General features: G+C 44.9%; 1 protein-coding gene across 2 annotated transcripts in view; it reads left to right on the top strand.

Moving 5' to 3' along the window:
* The window catches only part of Cnksr3 (CNKSR family member 3), a 99642-nt gene that overhangs the window by 52400 nt on the left and 27081 nt on the right, over positions 1-20161 (top strand). For both annotated transcript variants that reach the window (XM_031352759.1, XM_031352758.1), the window contains exons 2-4: positions 3815-3978; positions 10773-10975; positions 12306-12393. In XM_031352759.1, the coding sequence (XP_031208619.1) occupies positions 10797-10975; positions 12306-12393 (267 nt within the window). In that variant the 5' untranslated portion in view covers positions 3815-3978; positions 10773-10796. The remainder of the gene's footprint in view (positions 1-3814; positions 3979-10772; positions 10976-12305; positions 12394-20161) is intronic.

The raw sequence follows: 20161 nt of genomic DNA, 5'->3' as shown, positions 1-20161 counted from the left end.
TACATGGTCCCTTGTGTGTTTAATTGGATCTGGGCAAATGGCATGTGTTTAACTGAATTTTTCTTAATCATGTATCTCTTATAAGTTCCTCAAAGACAGAATTGACAGTAGGTACGCTGTGAACAGAGCAGAATGGCTTGCAGCAGGCCTCAAAGCTGTTAGATTGGTTTACTCCTGCCTGAGCCCCCCCTCTACTGTGGGACTGTGTAATAGTTTAAATTAAGTATTTGCAAACGCCTAATTGTATTCTAAACAATAGAGTAAATGAGCAGTAGGCCACCCTGTGGTGGGATAATACAGCTCTGTGGCCATGCTGTTTAAGAGACAGCTACTGGGTGTCTACGCCCTCGTACAGGAAAGCTTCTGATGACTTGAGCTCAGACTGCTTATGCTCCCTTTGAAACCACAAGGCCATGCTCACTCTTCTGCGACCTTAAGTTCTCAGTTTCTGACGATTGCGACCTGTGCGGTAGAATGTTCATCGTAACCCACCCAGGCTTCTCTACGTCCCAAATGCTTCCTTAGGGTTCGAGTTCTGCTTCTGCATCCCTTTTCCTCTGTGGTTTGTGGAAATTCCAGCATGAGTCTGGTCTTTTCCTCACTTTACTGGGCGCTGTTTACCCAATAGCCATGGTAGACAGTTTCTTCATTAAAAAGTTTTTTTTTTCTTTTTTTAAAGAGAGGTTTTAATGTATTCCAACTGGCTTCAAACTTACTGTATAGCTGAGGCTGGCACTGAACATCTACCTTCTTGCTTTAATGCCTGTTGAGTTGGGGCGGGGGTTACAGGTGTCCTTTACCGTGCCTGGTTTTGTGTGGTGCTAGGGATGGAACCCGGATCTGTGTGTGTGTTAGCCAAACACTGTAGTACCCAGGCCACGCTCCCAGTCCTTTGTTGTAAGTTTGACAGTAGAACTGATTCTGTTCATACAAGCTAAGGTAAACCAGTATACTAGCATTGTGCCTGAAATTTGGGAAATGATCTTTTCTTGGCATCATGAGTATTAGTATCAGCCTCTCTGGTCCATGGGAGGTAAAAGGTTATACATGTGGATGAATAGGTTCACACTTCCCCAAGACTGGAAGCCTGGGACTAAGGCCTCTTCTCCGTGGCTTGGATGATCATCTTTTCCCTGTGTTCTTGTCTCGTCTCTGTGTAGCTGTGTCTTTATCTTTTTGCCTTGCAAGGACACCAGTCACAGGGGTTGAAAGCATGCCAGCAACTTCATTGGAGACTCTAAATATATTCTGAGGTCCTGGGAGTTAGGCTGTCCATATAGGAGTTTTAGTTGAACACTGTTCAGTCTCAAGAAGGTTTAAATGTGACGTAATTGTTGTGAACCTCTATGACTAATGAAACCGCCTTTTAAAGTTTAGGAGTAGGCTAGGGAAGGCTGCATCTTGGAGGGGAGGTGAGTGCTGGGTTTGCTCATGACAAGGCTTAGAGATAATTACATCTTGTGGTGGTTTGTCTTCACTTCCCCCATTTTTCTTCATTGAGATCCGAAGGACCTACAGACTGCTAAGGGTCTGCAGCTTGACGGTAATACTGGCTTTGTGATTAGACTTTTATACTCATTTAGGAAGGTACTGGAGTAGGGTTTGTATAATCCCATGTTGCAATGCCTCAAGTACTGGACCAGGCAGAACATGAAAGAGGAAGACTCTAGCCCACAGACCCAAGACTAATTCAGGCTTCTATGTTTGGTCTCTACTGAGGAGAGGCGAGGCAGAATCGATTCCCATGGCACGCCCTTCACACATGACTGTGTCAGCTTACAGGCCTGCTAGGGGCTTTCATTTCTTCATCTGGGAAACCAAGATAGGTAGCTAGGAGACTGTCCCTCAGTTTTATCCTTTGTCACTGATGTCCTGCTATAGGTAGATCCATTGGTATGTGGCAGACACTTGGTGACCCCTGGAGAGGTGGCCATTGACCCCAGGTGGGGCATCTGTCACAATACCTCCACTGTCTACCTACCTTATGTGCCACAGACAGCACTCAAGGATGTTGGAGTGTGTTGGGTTTGCGCCAGCATCCCCAACATCCCTGCCGTGACTCTCTTATTATAGATGTCTGCTCAGGGAAGGTAGAGGGTTTTGCTGTCTCCCCTTTCTGTATTTCATGCCTCCTGTCTTAGTTAGGGTTTTACTGTTGTGAAGAGACACCATGACCAAGGCAACTCTTAAAAGGCCAACATTTAATTGGGGCTGACTTACAGGTTCAGGGGTTCAGTCCATTATCATCAAGGTGGCAACATCCAGGCAGGCATGGTGCAGGAGGAGCTGGGAGTTCTACATCTTCATCTGAAGGCTGCTAGCAGAATACTGGCTTCCAGGCAGCTAGGGTGAGGGTCTTGAAGCCCATGCCCACAATGTTATACTTCCTTCAAGGCCACACCCCCTCCAACAAGGCCATACCTCCTAATAGTACCACTTCCTGGGCCAAGCATATACAAACCATCAAGCTGCTATAACTTTTCAGAACTTCTCATTCTTCTCTGTGTGTCTCATCAAGAGGAGAGTGGTGGAAGTTTGTGGGGCAGGGATAAGAATTTATCTTTCCATGTCAGATTTTAAGACCCATGGGCTTGAGCATTGCCGAAAGTAAATGAAGGAACCACCCACATGACACAGGTTTTAAAAAGGTCAAATGAGATACATACATGTGCTTGTAAGAATGAATGTCTGTGTGTTTGTACATATATGTTCATCTACACATATCTCTATTGGGCTCGGGGATGCTTTCGACATGCTTTGATCAGTTATATTGGATGTTCGTCCTTCATGTGGGGATTGAAATTATATTAATATTGTCTCTTTTCATCTTACATAAGTATAGTCTTTTGAAATACTAAGGTGACTTCTTACTAAGGCCAAGCAGATTAATTGCTTTGGAGTAATATTTTTTTCCCATTAAAAAACGTGATAAGAAGTTGACTTGGGAGTTCTGTATTCAGAAGTAAAGATCCCCAAGGCTGCTGGGTCTCCCGACGTTAGCTGCTTTATTAACTTTAAGATGAGACATTGCTTACAGTAATATTTGACTTGGATAAATCCCTGGTGCTGGGGCTCCTATCTTGTCCCTTAAAGTCTGTGTTCACCACAAAATTCTCAGTTACAGTGGACAGAAATGCAATACAAACAGGCTTAAGCCAGACAGGGAATTTGTTTCAGTTTTAGTGGGAGATTTTTGGGAGAAAAGGATATCAGAACATTTTTTTTTCTTTCTTTCTAAAAATGGGTTTATTCTCAGAAAACTGGCCAAAGAAGTGCTGCCCCATTACCAGGGTTGTGTTCCATGACCTCTAACTGGCCTCCGTCTTCTGGTATCTGCATATCATGTATCAAGGAAGATCATGACTGGCTTTGCTTAAGTCACTTGATTGTCTCCGAATCTGGCCCTTGGAGTATTGTCTCTGGGCTGGCTGTATATCAGTCACAGTTGCTAGCATCTTGATTGGCAGGTCTACTGGGAGAGTGGTGCTGTCCCTGGAGAAAGGTTGCTTAGCAAACAGATAGCTTGCGTTTAATACAGATATCAACAGCTCAAATCAGTGGGGGTTGGTGTTTATCCCTTTAGTTGACAGGAAATGGAAAGTGTCTGTCATAAAGCCATGCGGCGTGCCCTGGATCCATTTGAGAGTTTGCAGTGCCCATGTCCAACCTGTTTGAAATAAGGTGTCACAGGGAAAGGGTCCTTCACGTGGAACACATGTCGTCTGACGATTGCTAAAACTGATTTAAGTGTGGGCAGTGCTTGGGGCACCGTGACACCATGACAGTAATGGACTTTCCATGTTATATTTCATAGGGTTGGATGACTGTCTGCAGCCGTACGTCCACAAGTTTGAGCGGGAGAAGATAGATGGAGAGCAGCTGCTGAAGATCTCCCACCAGGATCTGGAGGAGCTGGGGGTCACACGGATTGGGCACCAAGAGCTGGTGTTGGAGGCTGTGGACCTTCTCTGTGCACTGGTTAGTCTGGGAGGTGACCTGTTTCCTCTTGCAGTTCAGCCCATTCTCACATTCTTAGGAGGATGGAAAGAAGCTCGGTGGACCCTCAGAGGAGACAACAAGGGAGCGTCTAGAGGGGAGGCGAGCAAGCGATAAGCCGAGAGCTTAGTCTGGCACACTTGTATGCATGCATGCATGTGTATGTGTGAGTGTTCGATTACATGTTAAATGCCCATGCATGTGTGTGTCTGTGTGGAGGCTGAAGGACAAGTTAGAGTGCTACCCATGGAAATGCTGTCTACCTTTGAGGCAGGGTCTTTCATTGGCCTGGAGCTCACCAGTTAGAGTAGATTATCTGACCAGTAAACCCCAGGGCTCCTTCTGTTCCCACCTCTCCAACCCCTGGAATTCAACTTTGTGGCCTTGAGCCTAGCATTTTTATCTGTGTGCTGGGCATTGATCTTAGGGCCTTATACTTACAAGGTATTTTACCAACTGTCTGAGCCCTTTCTTTTCCCCTGAGTGAATGAATGAATTTAAAAATTAGCATACAAGGTATTAGATAACATGACATTTTAAAACAAAGCGTATTTTAGTAGACACTCGCCCCTTCCCCTCCCCTTGTCTCCCACCCTTGCCCTTCCCCCACCACACTCTTTTCCTCTTCAAGGGTGCATTTATCTTTTTTGTTTACCCCACTATTCCCTGGCACCTGTCTTTACCCTCTCTGGTCTTATTTTTAGCCTCTTACCTTTTATCCACATTGACTCCCACTCACATAAACATCACACCCCTGTCTGTTAATAAAGTTTTATTAGAACACAGTGTACATAGTCACGGATGTATTTATTATCCAAGGCTGCCTTTGTGCTGCAAGGACAGAACGGAGTCTCTCTAACAGAGGTCACATGTCCCTCCAAAACCTGAAGTGTTTGTTCTGTCATGTACAGAAAAGTGTTGTCTGTTATAGAAAACCCGTGTCTTTATTAGGCTTATTTTCAATCTTTTATAAAGCACAGAATGGTGGAGACAGCTGTTAGTGAGGATGCCATTTTCAAAGTCGAAATGAGAAATGCTACGTGTCCATGTCTGTTTCTGTGACTATAAAAAGCACCTCGAGTTTCACAGATACTCTGTTTAAATAACTGGTATTTGTGCTCGACGTGATCCACCAAAGAAACGGCAGTAGATAGGCAGGAATGCGAACTTTGCTCGGGAGCTTTGCTGTAGAGGGTAGGTGTGTGTGGACTCTGCCCAAGTCCTGGGTGGTTCTACCTGTGGCTCCTAAGTAATTCATTCAGATGTGGCGTAAAAACACCCATAAAGGCATTTGTTTACAAACCGGCTGGCATGGGTGGGACTCAGGTCTCTTGTCATGGTGTCACTCTTAGGAAACTGTTCACTTAACTGTCAGGGTTGGATCCCCTCCCCGTCCCCAGCATTCAGGCTGGGTTAGTAATACTCTGAAGTTGAGCCAAGGGGATATACAATTACATCACCCAGAATGGTGGGGATGGGGGGGAGGTTGCCACCGCTGGTCTGCATTCCATCGATTATATAATAGTCGCTGCTCTGCGAGGCTTCTTTTTCTTAAAATGGACAGAGCCTTGTCTTCTGCTCTGAGATGTGCAGCTCTTGTTTAGGAGAGTAATGGGGAACTTATTTGTGGTTGATAAATGAGCTGTCACAAGGGAGACACCGTGGCCAAGTGGTCTTCGTGCTGGCCTGGGAGGCAGGGTTTTCGTATCCCAGTCTTGGCTCTGCTCCAGGCTACTACTTATGTGACCCCTGGGGGAATGTGGTGTCTGTTCCCCTCATCTGTATACTAACTGTCACCGTAGATATGGCCAGGGACTCGTGGGTGTTCTGCAGTGCTGGGGATAGGCCCAGGCATCCTGTTTATTATTAAAACTGTCTGCTCTTTAGAGCCAAGCACGCTTGACTTTACTTCTGTTATACTTTCTGGGAAACACAGCTTTGCAGTCTTTTCTGCTAGAATGTCCTGCACAGTTGCGTCTGTCTTTTCGGTTGTGGTATACCTGGAGGACAAGAAAACTGCTTTGAAATTTACAGCATGAAGACGAGAACAGGTCAGCTGTGAGCACGTTGTGTCTCTCAGGGGGAGGAGAAATAGCGGCGGCGGCCGGTGAACAGACAGTCTCTCTGCGCTTTCCTTTTTGCTGCCTCTTAAAGCGTTGCACTGAAATGAACAATGCTGGACCCATGCCAGAACCTAAAGCTGTGTTTTATCTCCTACAATTTCCTCCTAATTTCCTCTGTGGACCCGGCTCTGACCTCAGTCTCGCTGGGGCCCTACTCTGAACATCAGTGCACCTTGACTGCCTTGCTGGGGGGAGGAGGGCTGGGACCCCTCTTCCAGAATCTGCAAGTTGAATGTTTTTTTCTGGGTGGGAGAGAGTCTAACATGGTTTTATTAAATATCTTCAGTCTTCATATAATCTTCCATAAAATACTGTTATAACAGCATCATTACAGTGTTTATTTAATCTGCTGCTGTGCAGATCTTTGGATGATCACGTGAGTGAGAGTGTTTTGCATTGAATAATTCATTTGTGGGTCAGTTATTGTTATTGTAGCTGTAGTTGGCCCTGGTGCTCTCAAGAGGTTTCTAGGTAAACTAGTTTTAGAGGCTGTTGGTTTTTTTGTTTTTTTTTGTTTGTTTGTTTTGATGGACAGGAAGTAAACAGACATTGGATTAAGGAAGGATGCAGAGGTAAGAAATCACTGGAAAGGACGGATAGAATGGAAAAGGACCTAAACCTGAGAGAAGGAGTCTCCAAATTCGTGAATGATAGCTAAAGAGTCGGAAGGGATACCATCCCACGTCCCCGCCCCCGGCCCTTTTCAGGGCATAGGGTGACTGACACACACCATAGCTGCCCTGTTTTCTTGAGAAAGCTTTTTGCCTCATGTGGCTACTTATGTGAGGACTGACTAATTAAATAAAAGTTAGCTTTCCTCTCCGTTGAGCTAGCTCTATCGCAAGTGCTCAGTAGCTGCGAGTGCCAGTGGCCACCATATTGAAGCCCAGGACTGCCGACAGTTCTGTTGGACAGCATTGGCCAGTAACATTCAGTGGGCAGTGAGAAACATCGTGGAGACCCATGCTCTTTGCCAAGTGGTTGAAGCTCTGGTTTCCTGAAGATAAAGGTGGATGACAGAGGTGTTGTGAACAGGGTTGGAGTTAGTACCAGTGCTGAGTGGTCCCATCCCAGGTTGGTTGTTCAGGGAAATGGCTGTGTGGACCACCATAGCATATCTGCATTGTGTCCCCCCTCAGGCCATTCATTGGCTCATCATTTACCTATAACACATCATTCAAAACAGAGATGGTAGGCAGCAGGGGAGTCTTTGCTGGCCATTTTTATTTGACTTGGCCTTGCTGGGGCTGATAATGTACAGAAAACTATAAATGACATATTTCTTGGGTTCCCATTTGGTAATGTAGGCAGCGAGTTTACGTTGAATCCATGTAACCTGGTCACGCGTGTTAGAACATGACCAGAGCATGAAGCACCAGAGAGAAGAAGAGGCAAAGCTATGTGTAGTACCTTTAAAGTTCGTTTAAGTTTCAGGTCAAGAAGTGTAAGAGTCTTACCTCTTAACTTCACGTCTAGCCATCGGAAAAACCTCCCAGCTCCTCACCCAGACCTGGGGAGGTTGCTGGTGACCAGCTCCTAACAAGGTTACACCAAGGCAGAAGGAGCTGTAGAGGGTTTTTAGAGATGTATTTCATTTCTTAGTTTATTCACCGCATCCTTCCCTCTTTCTCATCCTCTTGCTCTTCTTCTCTTGGTAAACACTCTGACCCTGAGGTACGGATGCCCTTAGCTCAGTTTGAATCTTCATGAGACCTTGTGCAAGGGCAGCTTGTGAAGGAGACAGGTTCCTGGGAGAAGACTCATGAAAATAGCCATCGGATCTAGTCTGAGATAGTCTTCATTGTCCCTTTGGTTGTGGCTCTGAAAGCCCACATTTCCTGATTACCCGGCCTCAGTGGGGCTTTTTCCAGTCAATAGAATTCATGTCTTGTTCTTTGTTATGGAGTAGGGACAGAGGGGAGGGGACATCTCCCCACTCCTGTTTTTTTGTTTTTGTTTTTTAATGCTCCAGTATGCATATACCTCATCCTTCTAATTTTATAGTTTATTTGGGGGGCGGGGGCGGGGGAGAGAGAAACCAACCAGAACAAACTCAGCCAAAAAAGAAAAGAATCAGTTGTAAAATCAGCCTCTTCCCCTTCGTGTTTATTTTTAAAGCCGTCAGAGAAGCTTGCCAGAGAAGGCAGTTAGCTTCTTGTGTAACAGTAAAATGCATTCTAATCTTCACTGGGTCCTGGAAGTAAGTGCCATATAAGAATAGATATTCTTAAGTTATTCCCAGTCAGGTTGGCTGTAGAACCTTAGCCTCTCCTGCTTTTAGTGAATGCTCTCAATAGATGTGGGCACCTGGGTAATTGACAGTGAGGGAGCATTCTCTAGCATCCTGGGCACAAGCCTTCCCTTTCAAACATGTGTGTCCTGTAGATTCCTTATCCATTCACTTGTGAGGTTTTGAAATTAAAAGCAATGATGGGAACCTATCCTTATTTCTTCTCCATTGAATGAGGCCATTCTATTTTAGACTTCAGGGGAAAAAGTGACAGGGAAAAAAGTGAATATAAAATGTAGATAGAAATACTTTGAAATTTATACAAACTTTCAAATGCCCCTCTAACTTTTTAAAATTAATGCTTTAAAAATTATTTTCATTCTGTGTGTTTGGATATTTTGTCTGCTTATGTGCCCAGTGTCTGCAGAAGCAGAACATTTGTATACTGTAGATGTATATATAGATTGTGCATGTTTTCTAGAGACGTATAGATTGTGCATGTTTGGTATTTAGATATATAGATTGTGCATGTTTGCTGTATGGATGTATAGGTTGTGCATGTTTAGTGTAGAGGTATAGGTTGCACATGATTGTCCCCTCTCTGTCCCTGATAGAGATGGCTGGGGGTAGTTCAGGCATGCCCTTATGCTGCAGAGGAGGTGGGTCTCATGAATATAGAATGCCCATGCATCAGCAGCATCTTTGGTTAGTTTGTACTAGGTCTTCCAGTTCTTCCTTATTCTTTTGTTTCTTTGGTTTTTGAGACATAGCATGTAGTCCTGCTTGGCTTCAAACTGTTCATACTCCTGCCTCAGCTTCTTCCTAGTTGCTGGGTGAAGTGTGTGCACCCACATGCTGGGTCTGTTTGTCTTGTCTTGTCTGTTGTCCGTCTGCCTTATGTCTTATGTCTTGGCTTTCCCTCGGGCTGGATGTTGGGAGGTGGAAGTACATGGGGCATGCTGAGCCAGAGGTTGGAGTCCCATCCTTGTCTCTGATCATCTGTGTAGTCTGGAGACACACTGTTCTCAGGCCTGAGTCTCTTCAGCAGTTAAGCAATAATGCAGGTGGAGCGTCCATCATCAGACAGTGGGAGATCAGTGACATACTTGTAATGTCAGCACGTGATGGGAAGTGAGGATTGTTCATCTTGTCTTCTCTAAGGTCACAGTCAAGGCACAGACACTCTAGCTATTGCAGTATGTGATTGCGTTCCCGTATAGTATAGACACTCTAGCAATACAATACATAGTGATTACCTCCCTGTAAATTAAAATGAATATTTTTACGTCCACAATTGAGTCCCACCCACAAGATATGTCATGTACATGCAGATATTCTTAAATGTGAAACCATCCAGAATCTAAAACATGCCTGGTCACAAGCATGTAAGACAAGGGACACTCAGTGTGCTGGCTAGCTTTGTGTCAGTTTGATACTAGCTAGCGTCATTTGGGAACAGGGAACCTCTTTTGAGAAAATATCCGTTCCAGATTGACCTGTGGGCAAAGTCTGTGGTGCATTTCTTTGGTTGATGATTCATCTGGAGGACCCAGCTTACTGTGAGAGGCACTGTCCTTGGGGCTGATATCCTGTGTGCTCTAAGAGAGCAGGCTAAGCAAGCCATGAGGAGCAAGCCAGTAAGCAACACCCCTTCATGACCTCTGAGTCAGCTCCTGCCTCCAGGTTCCCACCTTGAGTTCCAGAAGTTTATGGTTCTAAAGCAGGCACACGTGTAAACTGAACATAGAAAGCACAGAGTAAATTGTGGGTGAACTGATAGTGTTGCTGTTTTTCCATCCTTTCTGTTGAACTCTATCTCTTCATCACCTGTGGTGCTATGGTGAGGGCCACACAGAGAGCCCTGGCCTGGCCTGTGGTCCAGATGGGGCATAGGTAAATAGGTGACAAGCTGGAGAGTAACCAGAAGGCACTATACTAGTCTCAGGGAACACATGCATTGACATGTTCAGGAGACGTTGTTAGTTGTCACATCTGGGGAGTGAGCCTCTGATATCTGATATGTGCTTGTGTGCGTGTGTGTGCATGCAGTTGCTAGCATCCTGCTGTACATGAGAGCTTTCCTCACAAGGGTAACACTACCACATATCAGTTAGCCGAAGTCTGCTCTGGACTAAACTGGTCAGGAGTCCTGCCCAGGCCTGAGATAGGGATGGACTCACCTTGCCTTGATCTGTCTGAAGAGCAGTTCACGAGAAGGGGCTAGGGAGACTACGGCTCCTTGAAACAGGAGGAGGCTAAGGGGAGAGAGTACAGGCTAGCATGTGAGCAGGTTGGGTGGGGTGGGTGGGATTTTGTAGGGTTGGGTTACTTACTCCAGCTCCTCGGGGTCTCCAAAGTCATTCTGAGAGTTTAGACATTGTCGGTCATTTTGAATTTTTCTCTCTTGAATTTATTTCCTGCAGAATTACGGCCTTGAAACTGATAATATGAAGAACTTGGTTCTGAAACTGCGGGCATCCTCGCACAATTTGCAGAATTACATAAGCAGCAGGCGGAAGAGTCCAGCCTATGATGGGAACACGTCTCGCAAGCCCCCCAATGAGTTCCTGACTTCTGTGGTGGAGCTCATTGGCGCTGCCAAGGCCCTGCTGGCTTGGTTGGATCGGTAAGCTGTGGTACAATGCAGCCTGGGGCACATGGAGGGCCTGAGATGCTCTGCAGCCTCAAGTTTGCCTCAGGAAGAGAAGCCCATTGTCCCTGGGTCTCCTTCTCCCTGGAATTCAGGGGTCATGGCTCAGAGGTAGTTTTTTTGTTTTTTTGGTTTTTTTTAGATATTTATTTTATGCATATGAGTACACTGTTGTTGTCTGCAGACACCAGAAGATGGCATCAGATCCCATTACAGATGGTTGAAGGCCACCATGTGGTTGCTGGGAATTGAACTCAGGATCTCTGGAAGAGCAGTCAGTGCTCTTAACTGCTGAGCTATCTCTCCAGCCCCAGAGGTAGATCTTAGAGTGCCTTTGAATGTTACTTTGAGGTTCAGCAACAGGAACAAATGAACCCAAGGTCAAAGGCAGTGACACTGTGCTAAAGGTTGTTTTGCTGAGATTAAGCATTAGCGCTGGAGTCCATGAATGGCATGACGCAGTTAGTGGACCTGGCTTGGCTCTTTTCAGTTCTGTGTCATCTTTTTTTCCATTCAGATTCCTGGTTTGTTTGGTTTCTTTAATAGAATGTCTTTATTAATTCTTTGAGACTTTCGTACAATGTATCTTGTTCATATCCACCCCCCACTCTTCCCCACAGCTCCTCCTAGATCCACCCTCCCTCCATACCTCCTCACCTGTGTCCTCTTCCACAGTTTTCCCTGAGCCTTGGCTGTGGGTGTTGTGTTGTGAATATTTTACTTGGGGGCAGGTACCCCACGGCAAGTTGATCTCTGCATGTTGACCAGTTGTTGTTTTCTGTAATGATCTCTGACTACTGTAAAAGAAACTTATTTGATGAGGGGTGAAAGAGACACGAATCTGTGGCTTTAAGGACACAAGATTTAGAACGCAGTTAGACTGGCTTAGGAAGCTGCAGTCGTGACTTCTGGATTCCGTGGCCTCACCAGCCACAGGAAGTTGGCTAAGTTTACAGGTGCGAAATTATTCCTATTGAGCAGGCCTTAAGTGCAGTTAGACAGCTGTTTGTTACCGCTGGGGTCTTTCAGAATAGCTTACCAATGGTGGTTAGTGTTGCAGTTCATAGGTGACACAACTGGATAGTACTATTGGTTGCTTTTCTCCCTTGGCAATTGGCACGGCCCCTTTCCGATGCTCTGAGAGCCGGTCCTCAGGGGCAGATTTCTGATGTTCAGAAGAAGTAGCATAATGAAAGAAAACCTAAGGCAGCCTGCAGTGTAGCCATGCATGCCAGTGTTGGGGTGGGACTCTCGGTGGGGGGGGGTCTCCATCCCCTCATTAAAGAGAGTTCTTGTTCCTTCCCAGGGCTCCATTCACAGGGATCACGGATCTCTCCATGACAAAGAATAAAATCATCCAACTGTGCCTGGACCTCACCACGGCAGTTCAGAAGGTCAGTACTTAATCATCATTGGCTTCTAGAACTTTCTCCTCATGTTTCTTCTTTTTCCAAGGGGTTTCCATAGGTGTATAAAGTATTCCCTCCTCCCTCTCCATCAAAATTTGGTGCTCCTGTGAGAAATGACCAGCAGCCTCAGGCTCAGGAATGACTTTGTCTTGTAATCAATTACTCATGCTTCCGTATTTCTTTGAAAAGCAACTGAGATTGTTCTGAGTGCTGTGCTGGGCTTTGCTCATTCTGACTTCATTTGACCTCTGCTATTGGGGTTAAAGGTCAGGATGGGACAGTGTGGGAGGCTGTAACAAATAACCCCAAACCTTAGCAGTTTGTAAATGGATCCCACTGGGAGATGAGATTTGGTTCTTCTTACTGCAAACAGTCAACATCCTGCTTAGACTGTCCCTCTGTCCCATGCCAGAGACAAAGCCTTGGTGGTTCTTATGCTCTGGGTTCGAACTGATGTCAGATCCCCTCGTGCCTTTCAGCTAGACATAGATGTGTTAACCTGTAATGTTTTATAGTAGTCTATAGTTTGTCTAGCTTCTGTGGTATTAACTAAAAAGATAGATTTTGAGTGCTAAGACCAATTGCTGTCCTGTTACTTGGGATAGCAGATTCTTAAAAAGTTATTTTTGGAATGAATTTCTTATGAAAATAAGGAGGGGGTTTTCTCTTTTGTATCTATTTGGTTTTAGAGATTTTATTTATTTTAATAAGGGGGGCTCTCTGTCCCCTGTGTATATGTATACCTTTGTGAATGTTTGTGTATGTGTATGCTTGTGCACATGAGTGCGGATGTCCAGAGTGTAGAATAGAGCAATGGATCCTTTGAAGCTGGAGTTACAGGTGCTTCTGCAGCTCCCATTTTGATACTGGGGATCAAAATTGGGTCCTCTGTGACATTAGTTCCTAACTACTGAGCCATACCTCGGGCTCTCCGTGTGGTTTTAAACTTTGTGATGTGATTATTGTATCTATGGATGATCTGACAAAAACAAAAAGTCTTTCCCTTATTCCTGACTGTGCAGTAACAGAGGCAAGGATGTGTGTGTATGCGTGTATGTGTACGTATGTGTGTGTGTGTGCGCGTATGTGTGTATGTATGTATGTATGTATGTATGTGTGTGTATATGTGTATATGTATGTGTGTATATGTGTATATGTATGTGTGTATATGTATGTGTGTATACATATGTGTGTATGTGTGAGGTATGTATGTGTATGTATGTGTGTATGTGTGTGCATGTGTGTATGTATGTGTGTATGTGTATGTGTGTATACATATGTGTGTATGTGTGTGGTGTGTGTATGTGTGTGCATGTGTGTATGTGTGTGCATGTGTGTATATGTATGTGTATGTATATATGTCTGTGTGTGGTATGTGTGTGTATATGTATGTGTGTGTGTGTGTGTGTGCATGTGTGGTATGTGTGCATGTATGTTTCCCTCTATAACACAGAATTAAGTATGACTGTGTTTGTGCCAGTTATTTGAGATCTAGTCCTGAGCAGCCACTGTGTTTGAAGCACATCTGATGTGCTAGCAGTGCCCAGAGGCACTGAAGGGACCTGGTTTTGCTCATTTTTATGACGTATGAGGTAATTTTGATGGAAAGAGTCTGACATCAGCTGTGATACATGAGGGCCACGGTGTCTGAGAACAGGCATTGATGGCGGGAAGTATTTCCCAACTCCCTTGAGGGTCCTCTTCCCTTCCCTCCCCTTACTATTCTGATTGCTTGTTTTGATTTATAACTGAGTTTATCTGTAGTCCACTACATCCAAGTGTAAGAGGCAAGCAGTGAAATTAGCAAATGGGCCTCAGTGGTGACCTGTGTGTCCTGGGATGGGTCCTAGTTGGTGAGCCTGATGTGGACCTTAGCTGTGGAGCATGGGGAACGGAGGGAAGCTGTGGGGGCAGGGGCTGATGCAGATGCAGGGCAGGTGAGGAGGCAGATGCAGAGCAGGTGGGGAGGCCGGGGCAGGTGCATTGCTGTGTGTTTTTACAGGAGAGTAGCTTTGCCTGAGCAGGTTAATCTTGGCTTTGTAGGCATTCAGACAGTTCCTTCAGTAAACATTTACTTGGCATCTGTGCTTTCCACTGTTCTAGGTACTAGGGTGCCAGAGTGAATAAACAGATATCTGTATCTCAGTGAACTTAGTGTGTGGGGTAAGAAGCAAGAAACGAGGTCAGTAAGCAGAGCACCTTTGTGTGAGGTTGCACACAGTTACACACAGTTACAGTTACACACAGTTCTGTATGAGTTGCACACAGCTGAGGAGGGGTGGGGCGCAGGAGGGAGGGAGAAGATGGTTGGTATCTGTGGCTGCAGGAAGCCTCCTGAGAAGATGGCATTGGAATAGCTGATCAGTGAAGTTGGGCTCACCAGGCAGGGCGGGCCTCTTGCAGGACCTCAGTTCTGGAGCATTTTTTTGTAGTAGAGAGTTATTGATCACTTATGCACCAATGATCCGGGAAATGTAGCCAGCCTCCTTTCACCTGGGAGGCCCAGGCCCAGTGAGGTTGTGTCTTCTGCAGAGCGTCCTTCTTACTGGGGCCTCGTGGCACACAACACATGATGGAAGGTGATTTCCCAAGGGCATTTCAGTGGGGAGATAGGCAGCTGTCACTACAGGTCAGCCCCGGGTCCTGGAGATGTCATTTAAGAGTCTTGAGCCTTCTCTTTCTTATCTGTGAAATGAGAACACTTATCAGATGGCTGGGTAGAATTTCTAAAGTTCCCCTCCTCCGCCCCACTTCTGAATAAGAATAAAGGCAGTATTAAAAACGAGACGTGAAATGGCAGGTGTGGTGCTGTAGCCTTTAATCCCAGTACGTAGGAGTCAGAAGCAGGCCGATTTTTGTGAATTAAGGTTGGCTTAATCTACATTGTGTGTTTTAGGGCAGCCAGGGCTACATAGGAGGCTTTTTTTTTAAGATGTGAAGAAAAATGACGATTAAAAACTTTAAATGATCATATGTACCTGTGTCCATATGTACACACACACACACACACATACACACACACACACACACACACTAATATAATAAGATGTCCATAAACCTATATGTAAAGGAAGAAGTGAATCATATTTATCTTGGCAGGGAAAGAAGTAGACAGAGAATGCAGAGGGGCTAAGCAAAAGAGAGAGAAAGGGTCTGAGGGATGACAAGATGGGAGGGAAAGAAGAAGGGAGGAAGGGAGGGAGGGCTGAGGAGAAAGAGGTTTTATGTACAAAGTCATACATGTAACTACACTCACACATGTAAAAATTAGGTATAACGTGAACGGATGTGGTTTGTGCTGTACTAGAGAGTAGGGCTTCTTTGTGTGCAGGAGGCAAGGGCTTACTTACAAAGCAAGTGTACTGAGCCACACCCAAGCAAAATATGAGGAGCTTTTAAAAATAGTATCTACCTCAAAGACTGCTTTGAAGGTGATGCGTTAGAAAGCATAAAAGGTGTAGTGCTCACTCAGAATGCGTCCCAGTGGGAATCTAAATATCTTGACCTTCAGATATTTTGGGGGAAATATCGTTTTCTAGAGTCAGACTAGATGAGTTAAAGAGAAATAAGGAAATAAAAGAAATGTATATGCTGGCCTCATTTTCTGAACTTATTTCTAATTTGAACAGATTTTTATAACCTTGAGTTTGATCTTTGATAGTTCATACATGCATATATATATATATATACATATATATGAATGAATATACATATATTTATATATATTTTTAAAGGTGATAACTGAATACATGTAAATATACTTGGGGGATGTCAATTTCTGGACTTTGGAAAAGATATATCCTTGTCTCTTGATTAGAATTTTTCTCCTTTTTTTTTAAAAGAATTATTTATTATTTTATATATGTTGAGTACACTGTCATTCTCTTCAGACACACCAGAAGAGGGGGCATCCAATCCCATTACAGATGGTTGTGAGCCACCATGTGGTTGCTGAGAACTGAACTCAGGACAAGAACAGTCAGTGTTCTTAACTGCTGAGCTATTGCTCCAACCCCCAGAATTAATTTCTTCCTTCCTTCCTTCCTTCCTTCCTCCCTCCCTCCCTCCATCCCTTCCTCCCTTCTTCTTCTCTCTTTCTTTCTTTTTTAGATTTATTTAATTTACTTATGATGAGTACACTGTAGCTGTCTTCAGATATACCAGATGAGGCATCAGATCTCATTACAAGATGGTTATGAGCCACCATGTCATTGCTGGGAATTGAACTCAGGACCTCAGGAAGAGCAGTCAGTGCTCTTAACCATTGAGACATCTCTCCAGCCCTAGAATTTGTTTTCTATAGTAATTGAAATCACTATTTTTTTGCTGAGTGTCAGTGTGCATGGGCATGTATTCAAGCACACACACACACACACACACACACGCACACATACACACACAGCAACCAGCTTGGTGAATGAGTTCAGTGTCATTTCCAGTGCTGTGTGATGGCCACTACAAGATGAACTGTTTCAGAAACTGCACCCTTTCTTGTATTTGATCTCTGTCCTTTCCAGGGGACATGAAGGAATGGGAGTCATCTTTCTCTTCAGTGACAGGAGCCCGTTTCACCAGAGCCTTCCTCTCAGGCCCCTGTCTACGAGAGACACATCTGCTTTCCCCTCCTCTTTGCATCTGCATGCCGACCTTACCTCTCTGCTTTTTTAATTAAGCATGTGTCCTGCATCCCTTCCTGGAGTAGTGAAGAGGGATGCCCACTGCTGCTTGTCTTCTCTCCCCCTGCAATGATTGTGTGTATTCCCGTGCACTTCCAAAGCTACTTCTGCTGTAGTTGACGCCAAGCACAGGGGTCAGTCTTCGTGTCCAGTCTTGAAGGTTTAAGATGAGAAGAAGGAAACAGAGGCAAGAAGGGTTTGTGACCTACATTTCCCTTTGGAGTCACCTCTGTAATGGCATGACAGCTTCAAATGTAATGGTACAGGAACAAAGATACACTGGCAGGGCCGACTTCCTATCTTTCAGGAAATAGAAAAGGAGCAGTATTTGAGGGAGGGGGGGACAGCAGAATGGAGCCGAGTGAGACATCGTCATTGACGGGAATTGCATGTCAGGTGTGTCCTCACAGGTGAGCCCTGTGGCCGCATTGAGCTCCCATTGCTGACTGTGCCATCTTATTTTACTGGCAGGAAAGAGAGGCAGAGGGTTGAGAAGGCAGGTTGTACAGGCTGCTCCATTTGTGAGGTGGTAGACTGAGGACAGGGGCAGCGGAGACCCGCCTGGGGCAAGCTGCTAGTTGCCTTGGGTGGCCCTGACTGCTGATCCAGGTGACCCAGGGCTGTCATGAAGCTCTGCTTCAGTGTGTGACTCATTGAGGGGTGACTTTTTCAGGAAAGTTTTCTTCCTTTCCGTCATTAGCACACCAGATAATGTGAGGTCATGCCTGCAGCTGTTTCCTTTCTGGGTGGGGAGGAATGGGTGTGGGAAGCCATCTTGCCCTTGGTAGAAGGTTGTGAGTAAGTTCTCACACACACTGGCTCAACAGTTCCAGATTCTCACTTGGGCCTGTGGGTCTCCCTAGCAGGAAGCCCAGTTGGGCTGATGAATTCCAAAGAATCAAGTTGTCAGGACCAATAGGTCATACCTGAGCCTTGCCTCCAGTGGCCTTCTGACTGGGTGACAGTCTCCAGGGAGGCCTGGAGACCATTGTTCATCTGTAATTTATAAAGACCATAGACATAGGTTGTTAGCTATATTGCCATCATAAGGCCTTGTGAATGGAGGGTTTTCAGAGTTGCTGTTTATGTAACAGCTCTCTGGTAATAGCGGACGGAGAACACATCCTCAAGCTGCACTTACTCATGATTTACAAAGTTGCTCATGTAGCTTGGGTTTCCATCAGAGTCACACTTGTGTGAAAATGTATTTCTAAATTTCTTAAAAATTTTTTTTTTCTCCCTAGATTGCTCTTTTCTTGAGAGCAATCATCTGCTTCGGGAGCATCCGTAGAGTAGCTGATATTGTGTCTTCTATTTTTACCTGGTAAAAGGAAAATTAAAATTTTAAGGAGACAAGGAAATCCCGATTCTGAAATCATGTAGGATAAATGATTGGATAAGGATATAGGACTGGTAGCTGTCCTCTGTATAGTTGAGAGAAATGGCCTAAACATGACATTTGAACCTAAATGAAAAGACATAATCTGATGAATTCAGAGCCAATTTGTATTTTTTCATACACCTGGAACTATTAGCCTTATTCTCAAGATTGGCTCAGATTGGCGTTATCCTCAGTGGTGCAAACTCAACCCTAAAGAAACCAGTTCTCTGGGCAGTTAAGGGCACCCGCATGCTTCTTGGCTCACAAGCATCCATGGCTGTAGCGCCCCTTCCAGTCTCTGCGGGCACCAGGCCCACATGGGGTGCATGCAACACACTCATGTGTGTAATAACACGAGTAAATCTGATTTGAAACATTAACCAAGAAGAAACCGGCTTCTTAGATCTCCTTTCGTGCACCCTGCAGTCCCTATTGAGAGCCCCCAGTGCAGATGGTTCTAGAAGGCTCCCTGTGAAAGTTTCCTGGTGGCAGTTTCATTTTGATGCCTTCTGGAGCAGACAGTGGCCACTCCTATAATCCGCTAACCCTGCTGGCATGGTGCTCCAGAGTCTTTTGTTCCTTAGATGAGAAAATAATGCTTCACATTCCATGCCTTTATTTAATGTCATCAATAGCATACCTCAAGACCACTTTTTTGGCAGCGTGTTAATGGATGTTTTGTTAAACTTTTTCATCTTTTAAGGACTGAAGTATGCGATTTAATCTTAACTGGTGCTTAAAATAAACTTTGGCGGCTATGTTTACCCAAGGCCCTATTTGATAGCTATTCTTATAGACAGGCCTTGAGGTAAAGGACTGCTGGCTTGCTGGCCCACAGCTGGCTTGAGCCTGAGGTCCCCTTGGGAACCATAGGCAGAATTCTTGTATTTACCATTTTTCACTCTACAGACTGGCCAGTAGGTATATTTCAAGTCTCTGGTTTTGTTTGGTGACAGGACTAGAACCCAGGGCCTTTCCTTGTGCACACCAGGCAAGGACTTCACCACTGAGATGCGTGTTCCTAGAGTCAGTGTGTAGTTTTTGGTTTATAAGTACGCGTTCACAGTAGTCCCACAGATCCTTGGGATAAGCTCCATCGGTTAGAAGACACCAGAGCCTTAGGAGAAGAGAAATACCGGCTTCACTTTCACTCTGAGCCCGCTTCTAAAATCATCCCTGCCAGGACTGCTCAGGCTCAGTGCTTGGTGGTGGGAAGATATGTCAGGAACCTTGTGATTTCTAGAAAGATCGAACCCAATTTTAAAAGATTTTATTTTTATTTATTTCTTAGCATTTTATACTCTACTACTATATTTACAACATTTTTATCCCTCCATCTGCCCATGTTGCCTGCCCATGTCTCCCCTACTGTCTCAAATTAATGACCTTTTCTTTAGTTATTGTTATTATATATACATACACACATCTATACATACACATCCATCCATCCATACATACATACATACACACCCATCTATACTTACTTACACCCACCTATACATGCACACATGCATCTATCTATATACAAATACATACACATTCATCTGTACATGCATCTATCTACATACATGCACACATCCATTGCACACACATACACACCCCCACACGCCCTACTGAACCCCTCTAGTACTGCACAGAAGTGCATGCTTTCATGACTGGCCTTCCCTGGACGAAGCAGGTCTTCTCTCTCTGAGCG

This window comes from Mastomys coucha, unplaced genomic scaffold (genome assembly GCF_008632895.1).
Source record: "Mastomys coucha isolate ucsf_1 unplaced genomic scaffold, UCSF_Mcou_1 pScaffold5, whole genome shotgun sequence".
Taxonomy (NCBI): domain Eukaryota; kingdom Metazoa; phylum Chordata; class Mammalia; order Rodentia; family Muridae; genus Mastomys; species Mastomys coucha.
Note: the sequence above shows the minus strand (reverse complement) of the source record. Positions and strands in the feature narration are given on the sequence as shown.